Consider the following 15,855-nt stretch of genomic DNA (forward strand, 5'->3'; position numbering starts at 1 on the left):
TGGAAAAAAGAACTGTCACCTTGATTCTGATAGACTTTATTTGACAGTCATTATAGATGACAAACATTACAGTTCTTGAGATTCTTTCTATTGTGATATGATACAGCAAACTAGTAAAGTTATTAACTGCCGCTTCAATATTCAGAGGTGAATTCTTTTACAGAGATGTGCATCAGTGTTACAGTGACAGGGTTCTGCATCGTCTAAAAGTTACATTTATTAAGGTAAACTATGATATATATCCCACAATCAGACCACCCTGAACATGCCCGCCTACACAAGTGACATAGTGCTAGGTTTTTCACTTCTCTTTACAAGCTGCAGAGGTCGCCGCTGCTCAGGAAGCTGTAGGGGAGAATGTAGGCCATATATATAAACAAGTTCTCAAAATCAAAAAATAAATATATTTTATTCAAATGAACTAAAGTCTTTAATTATGAAAATGAATAGGTGAACCCAAAACAGATGACAAATATAGAAACTGAAACAAACTCTCAAATAAAGTCCAAATACATCAAAATTACACCTAAAAAGGGCAAAGCTGACAAATAAATGCAAAGAACCCCAGTTGAAATATTAATTAACCATTAGATTTTGAAAATGTAGAATAATAAACTGCTTCAGTGGAAACATTTCCATTTCGAGACATCTTGTAGTTTTAGGTAATATGATCTCACATTCAACATAGAAACTGACTTCCAACAGGGATAGAAATAATTTCTGGTAAATATTTATCACATTTTTAATCCACTGTTTTTATAAAATGTCATTTTTAGTTTAAAAATGATTCCTGACACAAAGTCGCATGTTCTGATGACTTTGATTTATTCATCAGAAACTTGTTTACATTAATTAGCTCGAGGCCTCTGATCAACATCTGTAAAAATCTTAGAGTGGAAAACACTGCATGAGAATGCAACATGTCTCATTAAAGGCGTGCTCTCACAGCATCACGCTGTGGCTGGAAAGAAGGTTTACTTGTGGTGCTACGCCAGTTTAGCAAAGACATGTGGCTAACCACATTCTTCCTTTCATGACCACAAGTAAGCACCTAATGACTCACTGCAGCCGGGTGATGCATCCTTACACAAAACTGTGCACAACTAACACTCTTTTAAGAGCGAAATAAATCCTACTATCGATATGATAATTTTAGAAGTCATTGCATTACATTTGATTTAATATAATGCAAGGCTTTGTGCCTTTTTTAAAATATGTTCACCGTTTGTTCCTTCTAACCATGATTGTCATCATTCATTTTAAATGCAGTATCACACGGGGCAGCTCATGTCATTCACGTCTCTGCGTGTTTGTTCTGTTCTGACTGAGCCGTGATGATTTGAGTTATGATTTTGTGATCAGTGCATGAGAATGACTGCTTGGTTAGCAGGAAGGGTTACGAGAGCTGATCAAAAAAATAAATAAATAAACACATTCACATGTTCCATTTAACACTTTAAAAAAAGTGTCGTGTAGGTGTGAAGACAAATATATTCACCAGTGAGTTTTACATTTCAGAGACCCCAGAGGCAAAACAGACCTGATCGGTACTTTCAGCGCAAATGAGAACACAATGTCAGAAACACTACATGGCAATTAACAAATATACTCTAATAATATAATAATATGGTGAAGGCTAATCAAATCAGAACGATGGTCACAGGTGATGCATGGTGTCAGAAAATGTGCTGACTCACTCCTAGTTGCTGTATGAGTCTGAGAGATGAAGCAGGGAGCACAGTCTGCTGGTCAAAGACTGCATGTATGCACTGACACCACACACTACTACACATTACATATGACACCACACATACCACGCACTACTTCCACAAAATTTGGGCACGTCCAACAACCCTAAGGTCTTAACATGGTAAATATGGGTAAAATTGATCACCACATGCAATAATACAGTAAATTATATTATTTAAATAAAAATGGGGATATAGGAAACAATAACAGAGAGTGGAAAACCTCTTTATTTCCAAATATCCTGTAATGTAATTATATATTCTATTTCATTATGTAGCAGGATTGTCACACCATTTATTTCTCTGATTGATGTGTTCCAGCAGACTTTAAAAGTCAGGGAAGTCAGTCAGTAGGAGAGTGGAGCTAAATTATCATCCACTCTAATTCCTTACAGTTTGTAATCTGTATAATCAGCTCCTCTGTTCTTAAATCTAATAGATTGTCCTTTTTGTTTGGAGCATGGAAGCATGCTGTACATACTTGTGTTTAGCTGCTCATGATCTGAGTCATAATACCAGAATTACAGCTTAAAGGCTTTATTCTTGAGGAAAAAAATGTAATGCAATTATGCTAAAGAGTCATTCTGTCAAGATCTCTGTTTGTAGCTCATCACAACCTGATGCACCACTGTAGCCCCTGACATGGGTCAGAAATGCTGAGTTCAACACTCGTGTCGTGCTAATGAGCGCAAGCATAAAAGCTCAAATGTGCCTTTCATAAGGTAAATGTAGTTTTTACTGAACAATTGTGAAGTTGTGATGACACAGGAAGGCTTGTTTTGATAGCTCAGTGGAAATCATGTCTCTCTTTTTCAGAATACAGAATGCACTTTAAGGAAGAATAGCATGTAGCAAGTATTCATTTTATATTATTTGATTAGTATGTATATTTTTTTGTTCTTTAGCACAATCAAACAAAAAGTATGTGAACCGCTTAACTGGTTACAAGAAACACACACACACACACACACACACACACACACATAAGGTTTTTCTGCCTCTTTATTTATCACACATGCAGATTTCGAATGATCAAAAAACAACTTCATACAAGCCTTTCAATTAGCTGCAGACCAGATATGCATAGAGAGAACCAATGTCCGGAGATGGTCCTCAGAGAAGTACTCAGAAATGCTTATTTTGTGCTTTAAAGCAAAATGTGAATGTGGTTTATTTTTCAGAAATATGCAGATAAAATTGAAAAATACTAATTTGCAAATGTCATCACTTGCAAATACATTTTTAACATTTTGACCCATAAACGTTACACAAAGAAGTAAAAAAGAAAGCATGAATAAACAATGAAACAATCGAAAACAAATAATCAAAACTTAGCAAAGGCAACATTAAAGGGTTTGTGGCATAGCTAAAATTTTTCTGAGTCTTTGTTAGTTCAGTTCAGTTTTTTTTATACAGCGCCAGATCACAACAACAGTCACGTCAAGATGCTTTATACTGGAAGGTAAAGATCGTACAGCAAAGAAAACTGAAAAAACAACTCAACAATCTTTAATTTTCAATGTCATAATCAAAATCGTCATATATGCCTCTCTCAAGATGTACAGGTTCAGAATTTTCACATTTTATCTTCTTCTCCTCTCCTTCGAGTGGTCGAGCCTTGTATTCACAAGGCTTTTTCTTTTTCCTCTTACAGTCAATAACATCAAATTTGTACGTGATGGTTCGATTGTCTTTACCTTTACACAAAGCCTTAACTTCTTCTTCATTCGCTATGATAAATGTGTTTACTGGCTTGCATTGACTGTCGTCATTGACAGTTTTCATCATGTCGTCACATGATTTAAGGATGTGTTTCCTTTTGAAATCATCGTAAGTTTGCGAGAGCACAGCAGCACAGAGCAGCAGCAGCAGCAAACAGGCACTCTGAACCCTCATGATTCCCTGGGGAAGAAAAACAGAGAATATTTAAATGAGTCTCTCCTCTGTACTGTTTTGGTTTCATTGATATAATTCAACAATCATAAAAAACCTACTTAAAAAACTTAAAATCAAGATAGATACGTGTAGCAATGTGATCTGGAAAATGAACTTTGTGGTTATTTTTCTAAAAGCTTTTAGATTACAGGTATAATAAAACAATACTCACAGAAAATAATGTGTAAAATAATGAAAATAATACTCTGCATAGACTTACCCCTTACTTCATTGACTGTTAGTGTTACATTAGAAACAACTTTTTTATATCTTACCAAAATTTTGTTTGCCACACTTCTCAAAATTACCTTAGTTTTTGTTTTACTGACAGCAGACTTACTTTGACTTGTGAGTTGGTTGCTGGTTTGGGTACAAGGTGGTCGTCTGCAGCACCAGCTGGTAAAGATATCTTCAGTCAGTGAATTTCCCTGAATGGTTACAGTGAATTAATTCTACAGTGTCAAACTAAACACAAATCAATGGAGACATTTCAGATATTAAGCTTTAGCAAGATTGACCTAATCACAGAAACCACATCATGTTTATCAGATATGCAAATTCACTGAGACTAGAATATGATGGGTTTCTGTTGTTTTCCTGTCTTTATTGTCTGTTTGAGCAGATTCAAACAGATTAAAAGGATTTAGCAGTTAGAGGATATTATTTCAAAGCGCATTTTATTAAATACATTTGTGATAGTATCACAACAAAAGTATCGAAACCCGTTTAATGTCCCATAAATTTGATCTGGTCTTCATTTTGACACAGAAATTTCACTTCAAAATTCTATGAACTTCAATAATGAGTCAAACACAACTTTTTCTTCATTTGCATTTTAAGATGATGAAACCCCAAAATCTGATGTGGATACCAATGTAGACGTGACCAAAGGGCCTAGACCGATTACTGCTGGCTTGGAGCTCTTTGAAGAACAAATACTGAAGAGTTTTCTGACAGACAGAACACCTGACACATACAGATGATGACACCTCTGACTGAATGGGAATAACTACCCAAGAGCCTCCAACTACAAGATTTACAACAATAACAACACAGTCATTTACTTTGAGTGTTTCAGTGTGTATATGTGCTACTGGTATCAGTATCAGAATACTGGTATGTGATGGCAAGTCTAAAGCTGGTGTAGTTATTGAACTAGGTTTAACACTAAATTAGCAGGTATTTCAGTCCCAGTGCTCTGATCCCCATCATGGTGAGGAGAGGTTGTTTTAATTTGAACATGCAGAGGAATGTTAGAACAGAGGAATTTTTATCCCCCCCCCCACACACACACGCACACACACACAAATAAATAAATAAATAAATAAATGTAATATCAGGATGCAAGGAGATTAAACGATGTTTAAGTAGGTCTAAAGATCTCCTTAAATTTTATTACACTTGAGCAAAAAGTTGCACAAATGCAAACTTTTGTTAAAATCAGAATAGTTCACAGACTGACCTGTGTGCAGCTGAGGCTCATCCGAAAAGGGAAAATTAGAAAGAGGAAAAATGAACCCTGATTTCTCTGTGTCAGCCCCTTTTATGCTACACAGCTTGTACTACTGCCCTGGTTACCAGTCACACCAGCACACATAGCTTAGCAACCACATTTCCTGTCCACTTCATGTCTGTACTCTCAGCCTTTATGTGGTATACACAAAAATCACACCAGCAGAGTCACAGCAATGTGGCTGCAAATGAAGGAAATGCACCTACTTTCAAGAACTACTTTCTTTACAGCACATACAAATATTTGTTTGTGCACTGAGTGAATGGGTTAAATGCAGAGAGGAATTTCCCCACAGTACATTATTATTAAAGCTATGCATTATATCAGACAGCTATAGTTAGCACCCTGCTAATCCAATGTAAAAGCAAATCAAAGCTGAAAGTCAGATCATAGTGTTGTACTTTAAATTAAAAGCCTTCAAGTAACGATAGTGTTACACTGTCAGTTACCACCATCGTGGGCATCTCTGTGAGTTTATGACCAGAGAAACTGTGAATGCAGCGATGCTAATAATCTACATACAGCATCTATGGATGTCACAGTCACAAACCCAGACGTCTACTAGAAAATACACGAGTTGGTCAAGTAAGTTATATTGTTTAAATTGTCACTTTTAACTTTTAAAACAAGGTTTTAAGAGCTCTCATTGTTATCAAGTATTTCCAGATGCAGGTTCTTCATTGAATGGCAGGAGCGCCCTCTGCTGTTAGTATAGAGAAGGGAAAAAGTTCACAGCAACTGGCATTGCCAGGCAGTCTCCCTCTCCCACTCAAGGTTTATGTTAAAATGCTAAAAAGGCAAGGGCTATCCTGACAGAATACAGAATACAGTGAGAACTGAAAAATATTTCTTTATTGACAAAAGAAGAGATGCAGTTGTTATTACTAGATCGAGACTTGGCTACTGTTGGCTCTGATAGGGAAAAACGAGATGGCAAATGTTAATGTAGAAGTATTGAAAGTCAAGGAACATCCTAACTGAGTGAGTCAATCAACTACAGCAGCTGTCTTTAATATGCACACACCTGCAAAAACTTACATTTACAAAAACAAAGAAATTCTTGCTTAATTGGAAGACAGTGTTTTTTTGTCACAGTGTGTCTTTTGTCCTGTCTTCTGATTACGGCAGATGGCTTCCCTGTTCTGGGCTTGGTTCTGCCTGAGGTTTCTTCCTATTAAGAGAGAGTTTTCCCTTCCCCCCTGTCGCCAAGTGCTTGCACACAGGGAGTCGTCTGATTGTTGGGTTTTTTCTCTGTGTTAGGGTCTTTGGGATTTGTCTCCTTCTGTTGGTCAATGAGATCTTGTGCACTTGCAAATAACTGTTGTAAAATAAGACCCTACTAGACTGGATCTCCTATATATTTAAGTACAATTGTGCATTGAACTGTACTATATGCGTTATTATTTTTATTTTTTATTTTTTTTGCACTTGGTAGTAATAATTTGTCATCTCACTTCCTACTTGTCACAGCCTCCTGTGTTTCAGTTTTCTTTACATACCACCAATTCACAACCATGGTTACATCAAGGTGCTTTATACTGTAAAGAATCGACAATATTACAGAGAAAACCCCTCAAATCAGATGACTCCCTATGAGAAGCTCTAGGTGACAGTGGGAAGGAAAAACTCATCATGCCAAGCCCACCAAAGCATAGCCTTTTGCAACATAATTAAGAAAGGGTTCAGGGTCACCTGATCCAACACTAACTATGAGCTTTATCAAAAAGGACAATTGAAAAAAGACAAAGTCCTTAAACAAAAACCACACACATAATCAAGATTTCTTTGCGTCTTCAGTTAACACACCATTAAACATTGAACAGGGTTTTGTCAGGATTTGTGTCGTGTGGAGGTGAGGAAGTGACCCAAACGCAGGACTCGTGGATGGTGAAGAACTGAAGATGGTTTATTATGAAGCGTGGATGAACAGGGCAGGAACGAAAGGACTGAATGGCTGAAAGACTGAATGGCTGGCTGAACTGAACGCAGGTGGAAACGACAACATAACATCAATGACACGACAGTGAACGAGTGGAAACAGAGGACTTAAATACACAGACTGATGAGGATGATAATGAGAGACCGGTGAGTACACAGCTGAACATAATCTGGCTAACGGCACAAGAGACGAGCTGACACAGGAAAAGCAGGAAGTGAGAACATTGATGTGGCAACATAAACTAAACGTGACAAAACTGAAAGCACTGGGTCAACGACCCAGGAACCCTGACAGGTTTACCTCAGATTTTATAGATGACCAACAACACCTTCGAACAAACCTTTCTGGTAGCTTCAGATCAGACATGCACAGCATTCAAGAGGACAAATGTGTAGAGATGCTTACTTTAGTTTATTCATGATGTGGGTGTCACCATCTTCCTCACAGGAAAGCAGCTTCAGTTAATAATGTCATGCGTTTCATCCATAAGACATCAGATGAACATTAGAATAAAACATAGAATAAAAAGTAACTGCACAAGGTTCAAAACAGATTTGAATCTACAAGTGAAATACAAGTATCTTTACTTTTTATTTCAAGTTAGTTACTAAATGTTCTTACTTTCATCTTCTGTAACAGTTATTATGATGGAGGCCAAGTTCTGTAAAAAGTCAGTTTCTGATCAAGAATGTTCTTTACATCCATGACACCCTGAACACATTCAACCTCATGCTCTCTGAAGCTAAGCAGCATTGGGCCTGGGTGGCACTTGGATGGGTTGACAGGTTGCTGCAAAGACATCAGTTAGATCCTAAATACAAGAAAACGACCCAACATAACCAGGGAACATGCTGCTGTGTGAACTCTGAGAATTAACAACATGATGAGTCTCCTTATAAAAAAACAAACAAACTAAAAAGAAACTAGCAGGAGACCTTGTGAGGGCAACAAGGTAACAGCAGTACTATATGCAAAATAAGTTTGAAGACATTAAAGAATATCTTTGTCATTCATATATGAATACACCTGTGGATGCATCTGTTATTAAAATAAAACTCATGCGACTGTCGTGAACCCTCTTGTTATGGCCCGTCTAGGGGTGGCCAGACCACAACATAAGGGTGATCCATCCTCATCAGACCCCAAGCAGCCACATCACACAACTGGAAAAGTTTGATAATGATTTATTTACAATGAGTTGATTTGTAAGATTATTTGACACAAAGAAAGGAACTGATTATAACTTCAGGGTGCACCCAACGCCAAAACAACAACAAAAAAGGAGCCTCAATCTAAAGCCCAAATCTCAAGGATTTAACAAACTTACCTACTCTAAAAAATTAAACCAAATGACAACAACCTGCCTCCCTAACAAAGAAAAACATGAGAAAACAATAATCAAACAAAAATGCAGTCCACCCCACATACTTCTGTATAAGACGAACAGCAGTGAGCAAGTAACAAAAGGTCTGCTGGTTGGGATGAGCTGAGGATGAATGACTGGTCAGCATATAAGTCGTCTCCAGCTGGTTAGCCGATCCATATGGTCCGTCCCCTGGATCCACCAATCACGGAGCGGCACCTGCACACTTAGATTGCATATTAGACAACATTACGACACTAGTTGTAACGCCTCTGTTGCACATTTAAAAAATGGAAACTTTTATTGTATTCTCCAAATACAATGATGGAAAACTGATATGTGAAATGACAACATCTACTGAAAACCCATGTGAACAAAATACATTGGAGGAAAACAACACACGTAATCAGGAATTTCTGTGTCTTTATTGAACACAACATAAGCATGTCCAGTATGGTGAAAAATACAAGGGGACTTCATAAATAAATAATCAATCAGCAGCTTCTAACAAGACTTTCTGGTAGCTGCAGACATGCACAGCTTCAGGAGGATCAACAGGTGGACCTTAGAGAAGCAAGTGTTTGTGGCACAGGCAAAGCTAAGCTAATATTAAATGTAACAATGTCAATGTTTATATCCATTTATTACATATGATTTTATATGGAATCTTTGATCAATCTGGTTGCATTTGATAACATCTGTAATTAAAAGTATAATTGTAATTACAATAACATTTTCTGTATATTTTTTAAAAGGTAACTCCATTAGCATTAAGACTCATAACAACTTTTTACCTGTTAAGATCTGGCTGATCTTTTCTTAAGTCTTAAATGCAGTTACAATATTATTTTAGTAACTCATTTATCTGACTGCTCCTTCTGTGTGACTCTGTTAAGAGGCTCCAGCTGCAGCCACAGGCCGCCCTCTGCACGCAGGACGATTTGGGGAAGACGGCGAACTCTCCCCGAGCTGCTCCCGAGTTCAGGGTTCACCCCTGGGGTGAGTCGAAACCTGAGCAGGGTCAGCGCTACAACAACTCGAAGCTCCGCCATGGCAAATTTCTGACCAATACAGTTCCTGTGGAGAGATACCTGTTAATTTGTTACCAACACATTTCCTATTTGTGTTATTGAGATTAAGGCTGAATGCTGAAACTGAACCTGGGCCCTGAGGAGAAGGGGATGAAGGCATGAGAAGCTTGGCTCTTTTTGTTGCTCGGGTCAAAATGGAGGGGATCAAATTCCTTGGCAGAGAGCAAATCGTGTTTAAAAGATTAAACACAATAGATTTGTAGCAGGAATTAATGTTATATTGTATAAGTGCTTACATGTGGGTTTGTCCAGACAGTGGGGTTATGGTGTGTTCCATAAATGCTGACCAGGCAGATTGTACCTGTGTTACAAAAATTAGTAGGTTTACAACTTCAGTCTTTATTGGTCACCAACATTTCTGATCAAAAACTTTCTGAGTTTGCTTAACTTGACATCAAATGTGATGAACTCTCCTTAAATTGGATCCCTTAAATTAGTGCCTCACAAATGAAGTACAGAATATGATTAGAGTGTGATCCAGGACAAGACACAAGTGTTTAATCTCGAAAGTCTATTTGTAAATCTTGAAAGAGAGTTTCCCCCCTCACCTGCTGGGACTGTGCGATTTCCTGGCAGCACCATGTCCTGGGTGTACTTCCGTGTTACACCCGGCACAGGAGAGTGGAGTCTGAGGCTCTCTTTGATGCACATGGTGGTGAAGGGAAGGTTGGACAGATCCTCCCTTAAGACCAAGTCATGTCAGTGCACTGAGATAATATTCACATGTAAACATCTGAAACTACCAATAATGTTGCTGGCATTTGTATTTTCTGACCACTCAATTTCTTGTCCATCTCGTCCCTCCATCAGGTCCATCACTTCCTGTCTGCATTTTTCCTGATAGTCTTCATGGCGTGCTAAATTATACAACGTCCAGCAGATGGCACTGGCTGTTGTGTCGTGACCTGCAGAAGAAGAAGAAGGAAGATTTGCAAAGTGTGAGGACATTTTAATGGCAACTACAGCTTTAAAGAGACATTACTCTTCCTACAGTGTATAGCAGCTGTTACCATTATGGTGTGATTTTCACATAAGACCACAGAGGTCGCTGTTAGAGTAACATCTCACCTGCAAACATGAAAGTGTTGGCCTCAGCCTGTATCTCCTCATCTGTCAGGCCTTTCCCATCTTCATCCTTCAACACACAAACATTTAGTAATAATATTTATCTGTAATAGTGATACAGTCTCATGAACAAAATGCATTTAAAATGTCCTTCTTCACCACACTTTTTGCATCTACTTTTAACTATTGACTCACTGAGACCTACTCCCTTTCACTTGATTTCCATGCATGTAATTTCCCATTTTAAAATTTGGTATCTGTAGCCAGTCTTGTTAATGATCTCACTGAGGGGATTTAGGCCTTTGCAGATCAGCAGTGGCGACAGAGCATCTCCTTGGTAGATCCTACACTTGATGGTGGCATGTGGTATTGGCTTGAAGTTGGCCTCTAGTGTTGTACGCCACATCCCAGTTGAGTTCCTGATGAAGGCTTTTAGGGTCATGTTGATCTAGTATAATTCTAGGAATTCCAGGATCCATGTGTGGGGCATTAAGTCATAGACTTTCTTGCAGTAATCCTGGCTGTGCATAGGTTGGTGAGCCTGGTCTTGCAGTCTTGTGCGACTGTTCTATCTAAAAGTAGCCAATTCCTTTCTCTTCCCCAATCACGTATTGAACCATTTGTCTGTTCATCTTAGCCGCTATGATGCCCGACGGGAGCTTTCATGTGGTACTGGGGCAGGTTATTGACTGGTAGTTGGATGGGACAGGATCCTTTTGGGGATCCTTGTTGATCAGGAGCATAAAAATGGGGTACACTAAAATGGTACACTGAGTACCATTTAATGTTTAGAATGTTAGAAATAAACAGCAGCACTAAAAGTGCAGAGTGTAGTAAGCTAAATATAGCTTGAGATAATATTCTTTTTTTTCTCTCTGTGTGATTTTGAAAACCTTCTGCAGCATCATTCTCTCCTCTTAAGTGGTGCATATTAATAAAAACCAGAGAAAAGCTGTGTTGAACATGCTTAATGGTAGTGTAAAATGCCGTAGATGCCGACTGGAAGTTCTTGTTTCTGTGCATGTTGCAAAACTTACTGCCTGACCCCTTCTGTAAAAGATACTTCAGCAGAAAAAAACTGTTGAAATACTGCTTATACTCTTTCTGCCTTACCTTTGTCAGCAGTATAATGTCTACAAAATCTTTCCTCCTCCGAGCTGTTAGGGCAACATCCAATTGTGTTTCTGTCTCCCTCTGTTGGCTAAGGAAGGTACGACGCTTCTGAACCACATCCCTGGTGAACCTGAATCAGAATACAGCAGATTAAAACTGACACTGCAAGATTGTATTTACAGTACTCTGAAGTAAAACAATACATTACACATTACTACAGGTTATTATAGTACTATACAATACTTTTAAAGACTTTTACAGCATCATATGGTTAAGTATATATCTAGAGCAATCCATAACATTAGATTTCAACAGCAATTAATACAAAAAAGCACATAAGCAACAAATATGACAGTTATTTGCATCTGCACCATTTGACAGTAACAGTGTGTCATCACGCTTGCAGCCTCCTATTTAACTCGTGTAACTCAGCTACAGAAATGTCAGAAGGTCAGAGCATTACCTGTGTACAGTGTTTAAGGCTTGTTTGAATCGTTTCCCCTGCTGAGTCTTCCAGTAAATCCAGTCCCAGTGGTGTAAAATATTTTCTCGCCGACGTGTTGCCAGGTCACTGAGCTCCACTATGGCTGACACGTACTCACTGGGAGACCTGGAGGGACAATCTTTTTAGAAACTGACAACTACAACAAAAATGGAAGATATCAATTGAAATAAGTGGCTGTTCTCACTCCTGACAGTTGCTGTCATAGCTGAAGGCACATTTTAGTAAACTGTCCAGAGTCATCAGACTGACATGGTCAAACATCTCCAGATTAGTTTTGCCTTCTGCTACAAGTCGGCACCACTTGTCCTGAAAACAGAAACAAGGAGGGGTTAACAGGATAAAGATATCAGCATAAGAAAGGAAACAAAATCATATTTGGGGGGTGATTCATGTGGTCTAAGTCTTTAACTTAAAGCAGCTGAACTGTTCAGGATCGGTTTAAGATTTTATTGGACAAACAGTGAACACTATGATTTGATCTCAAATATGGTAGCTTATGTTATACACATGAATTTTAAAGACCACCTAAGTTCTGTGCAGTCAGTGTAGATGTAGATTGTGTGTTTGCCTGTGTTCAGCCCCCTGGATAATTTAAGGATTTTTTTTAAAACTGAGAATAAATAAAAATAAAAACAAAACAACAAACAACCCCCCCCTCCCCCATGTAATGTGAATATTACCATGCTTCAACACATTCTGCACTTTCATGAATCTAAAGTAAATAGTCTTTTTTTCCCCACTTGTCTTTACTCGATCTATACAAATCTAAGTTATTATTATTATTAATAAAAAATACAAACATCTCATCAGTGCCACTGTCTGTGTATTGTTTTAAATGACAGCAGTTTTAAAGCGTGTGAGAAAGTCGGTGCATACTATGAAAATTGCTGATAAGGAAACATTTGATCTTCTTGAAAGAGTGTCTGCTAAAAGATGTGGTGCACTAAAACAAATGAATCATAAAACTGAAAAATTTTAAAAGGAAAGTAGAAGAAAACTCCTTCCTGCAAGTGAAGGAGTAACTGATGACTGCAAGTCATCAGTGTTATCAAGATGATGTCAGACTGCTGGACAATTCTGGAAATCACTACAGAAAATTATGCAGTAGTTTTGTAGAGGGTGTAGTACTCTTCATAGAAATATGAATAACAGGCATCACATTGATGAGCCTTATTCTGCTGAAAGTTTCTTCCTGCTAAATGTAACTTTTTCCTTCCCACCACCAGAATGTGCTTGCTCATAGCAGGTCACTTGATTACTGCTGGGTTTTTTTTCCAATACTGTAGGTTGTTTAACTAACAGTATAAAGCATCTTAAGGTGGCTGTTACTGTGTTCTGTGTGCTCTTACTGCAATTAAAACCTGAATGACTAATTTAGAATCTGAAAATAACTGAAAAACGTATTTTTCTCATGGTTGTACCAGTTTTAACAATGTTTGCTTGTCTTGTTTGTAACCGGTGGTACCCGTCACCCTCCCAGTAAATACACTAATCATATCCATTTCATAATCCTACGTGACTTAATTTAACATTTTCAGAAAACTTGACCTGTGACCCCTGACTTTGAGGCCGAGGTCACTGAGAATCGAGCTTGTCTGAGATTTAAAAACTCTATGTAGCCTACGTCTCAAGTTATCGCATTCACAAACTTGGTTGTCCACATTGCCCGCTTGGAGGTGTGACGATAAGTTGAGGAATAAACTCAAACTGTCATGTGATCAGATTTTTGTACGCATAACTGTGGCTGTGTGTATCTTACATGCATGATTTTAGATGAGGAGTTAAATACGGCAATGTAGCTCTTCAATATATCAAAATGGAAAGCTGGAGTGAGCAGTCGTCTCTTGCGGGACCACACCTCTCCGTTACTGATCAACAGACTGTGTCCTGAAACCCCAAAAAAAAGAGACTTGTAGTTAGGAGCACTGTCGTTTGACCTTTAGAACAAAATAAGATAAGATAACTCTTTATTGTCATTGCACAGTCATACATAGTACAATAGTACAATGACATTGGAAACCAATACTGGGAAAGATTTAATTCCAGTAAACTTTGCAACATATGAGGAAAACTGAAATATTTCACTCACCCAGCCATGGGCGCAGGTGGTGATAAATTAATTCATCTTTCACTGTGATGCTGGCTGAAGGAAGTAAATGATGAACAATGTAAGCAAACACCAAAGGCTTTGGAAATGTGGTATAATACAGACGGACTGTTGGTGTTTTACCCTACCGGGTGCCATTAGCAGAGGTTTGACATAGTCAGGATGAAAGAGTCTGACCAGGTGATAGAAAGGACCGAGGAACCAGCAGCAGGAGTGTTTGTATGTCTGCACCAGGTCATCCACCTGCTGGAGGCCTTCTTCTGTGCTCTGCATCTATAATGTTTTATCACAAAACAAGACTTAAAGATCGGTGCTGATTATAGCAATCAAAGAGAAATAGTAACATAGCAACAAAAAGTAGATTCTGTTTAACTGTGAAACCTATAGCTGCATCATGTAGAGATTACAAATATTTAAAATAGTTCATAAAAAAAGATGATGTCTGTGTGTTGTACCTTCCCAAGATGGCCCAACAGCCACGAACGTGTCTGTGGTTTGCTGAAACAGGACAACCTGTGAGAGTACCAGGTGTGACGCAGCAGCAGCCTCACAGTCCAAAGTGCAACCACAGCAACCAGTCCAGTACTGAAAATGTACAGGACTGAACAGAGACCTGTCCAGCTGAGGACCAGAGAGAGAACACTGTGCAGGAGAGTCATCACTGAGAGAGAGCAATTAGCATCCAGAGGTTCAAGTTTCCCACTACTGGCCCTGCTCTGTTGGTTGTACTTATAGAGGCAAATTGCTCCACCCCCCACTCACACACACTCCCTCCCCCAGTTTTGATTATAAATACCAGAAGTTCTAGTTCTAAGTTATGAAATGTACATAGTATTCCATTAGTCTCGTCACATTTTAATATAACTTTACAAACTGTTTCACTCTTGCAATCCCCCAATGATAATAATAACATGTAGTATAAACAATATGGCTACTGCACATGGTAATTTAAAATGATAACTGTATAAAAAAGAAATAAGTGAATAAATATAAAAACAGAAGTCATGATGGCTATAAAAAGGTAAAATATTATGCAAGAACTGCTGTACCAAAAATAGTGTTGTCGCAGTATTTTGGAGAATTTTGGAGATTAATTATTGGTATTTACTGATTTAATGCAGTGACATCTCCATTCTACAGACTTGGGATTTTAAGATTCCATGAAAATGCCCACTTACTGGGAATTCTCCTTGATGGCAGAGAACCACCTCTTAACCTGATCACCTGCTTACCCAGAGAAGCTGCTCTGAGTTTCATGAAATGAGAAAGAGAAAGAGACCGTCATTTCAACTTAGTTCACTTGCGCAAAAGCACAGGGTGAGTTTAACCATGACTTCTCTGTTTAATTTAGGAGCACTCTGGATCTGAATCAGACCGGATGCTAACTGGTCTGACTAAAGCTAGCTAGCAGACTAAAAACTAGAGGAAAGTTGACTCCCAGGAATGAACTTAAGAAAATTTAAACTCCTTCATTAT

The 15,855-nt window shown here is 38.3% G+C and overlaps 1 protein-coding gene across 3 annotated transcripts; it reads right to left on the bottom strand.

The window, feature by feature from the left end:
• Positions 1 to 3,551: 3,551 nt before the first annotated feature.
• On the bottom strand, positions 3,552 to 15,134 carry LOC100712495 (docosahexaenoic acid omega-hydroxylase CYP4F3). 3 transcript variants are annotated; one of them, XR_003217922.1, is made up of 17 exons: positions 14,835 to 15,134; positions 14,508 to 14,652; positions 14,362 to 14,415; positions 14,032 to 14,159; positions 12,457 to 12,578; positions 12,231 to 12,377; positions 11,768 to 11,897; positions 10,658 to 10,724; positions 10,365 to 10,494; positions 10,138 to 10,271; positions 9,826 to 9,890; positions 9,659 to 9,741; positions 9,509 to 9,575; positions 7,757 to 7,843; positions 7,541 to 7,590; positions 4,024 to 4,111; positions 3,552 to 3,650 (listed from the first exon to the last, which is right to left on the bottom strand). XR_003217922.1 is itself a non-coding variant. In XM_019356225.2 (13 exons), exons 1-13 carry the CDS (start codon positions 15,036 to 15,038, stop codon positions 9,356 to 9,358), a joined length of 1,629 nt encoding a protein of 542 aa, XP_019211770.1. In that variant the 5' UTR covers positions 15,039 to 15,133; the 3' UTR covers positions 8,902 to 9,355. The 3 variants fall into 3 exon arrangements, 1 of the variants encoding a protein (XP_019211770.1); XR_002060823.2 differs by lacking the exons at positions 3,552 to 3,650; positions 4,024 to 4,111; positions 7,541 to 7,590; positions 7,757 to 7,843 and adding an exon at positions 7,862 to 8,724 and having other exon boundaries at positions 9,293 to 9,575; positions 14,835 to 15,133; XM_019356225.2 differs by lacking the exons at positions 3,552 to 3,650; positions 4,024 to 4,111; positions 7,541 to 7,590; positions 7,757 to 7,843 and having other exon boundaries at positions 8,902 to 9,575; positions 14,835 to 15,133.
• Positions 15,135 to 15,855: the final 721 nt, after the last annotated feature.

This window comes from Oreochromis niloticus, unplaced genomic scaffold (assembly GCF_001858045.2).
Source record: "Oreochromis niloticus isolate F11D_XX unplaced genomic scaffold, O_niloticus_UMD_NMBU tig00003244_pilon, whole genome shotgun sequence".
NCBI lineage: Eukaryota > Metazoa > Chordata > Actinopteri > Cichliformes > Cichlidae > Oreochromis > Oreochromis niloticus.

Coding starts and splice junctions, on each gene's coding strand:
- LOC100712495 (XM_019356225.2), bottom strand. CDS start 15,038: ATGACTCTCCTGCACAGTGTTCTCTCTCTGGTCCTCAGCTGGACAGGT. Junction 10,725..11,767: donor ACATTATACTGCTGACAAAG/GTAAGGCAGAAA, acceptor TGTGTGTTGAAG/GATGAAGATGGGAAAGGCCT. Junction 10,495..10,657: donor CAACACTTTCATGTTTGCAG/GTGAGATGTTAC, acceptor CTTCTTCTGCAG/GTCACGACACAACAGCCAGT.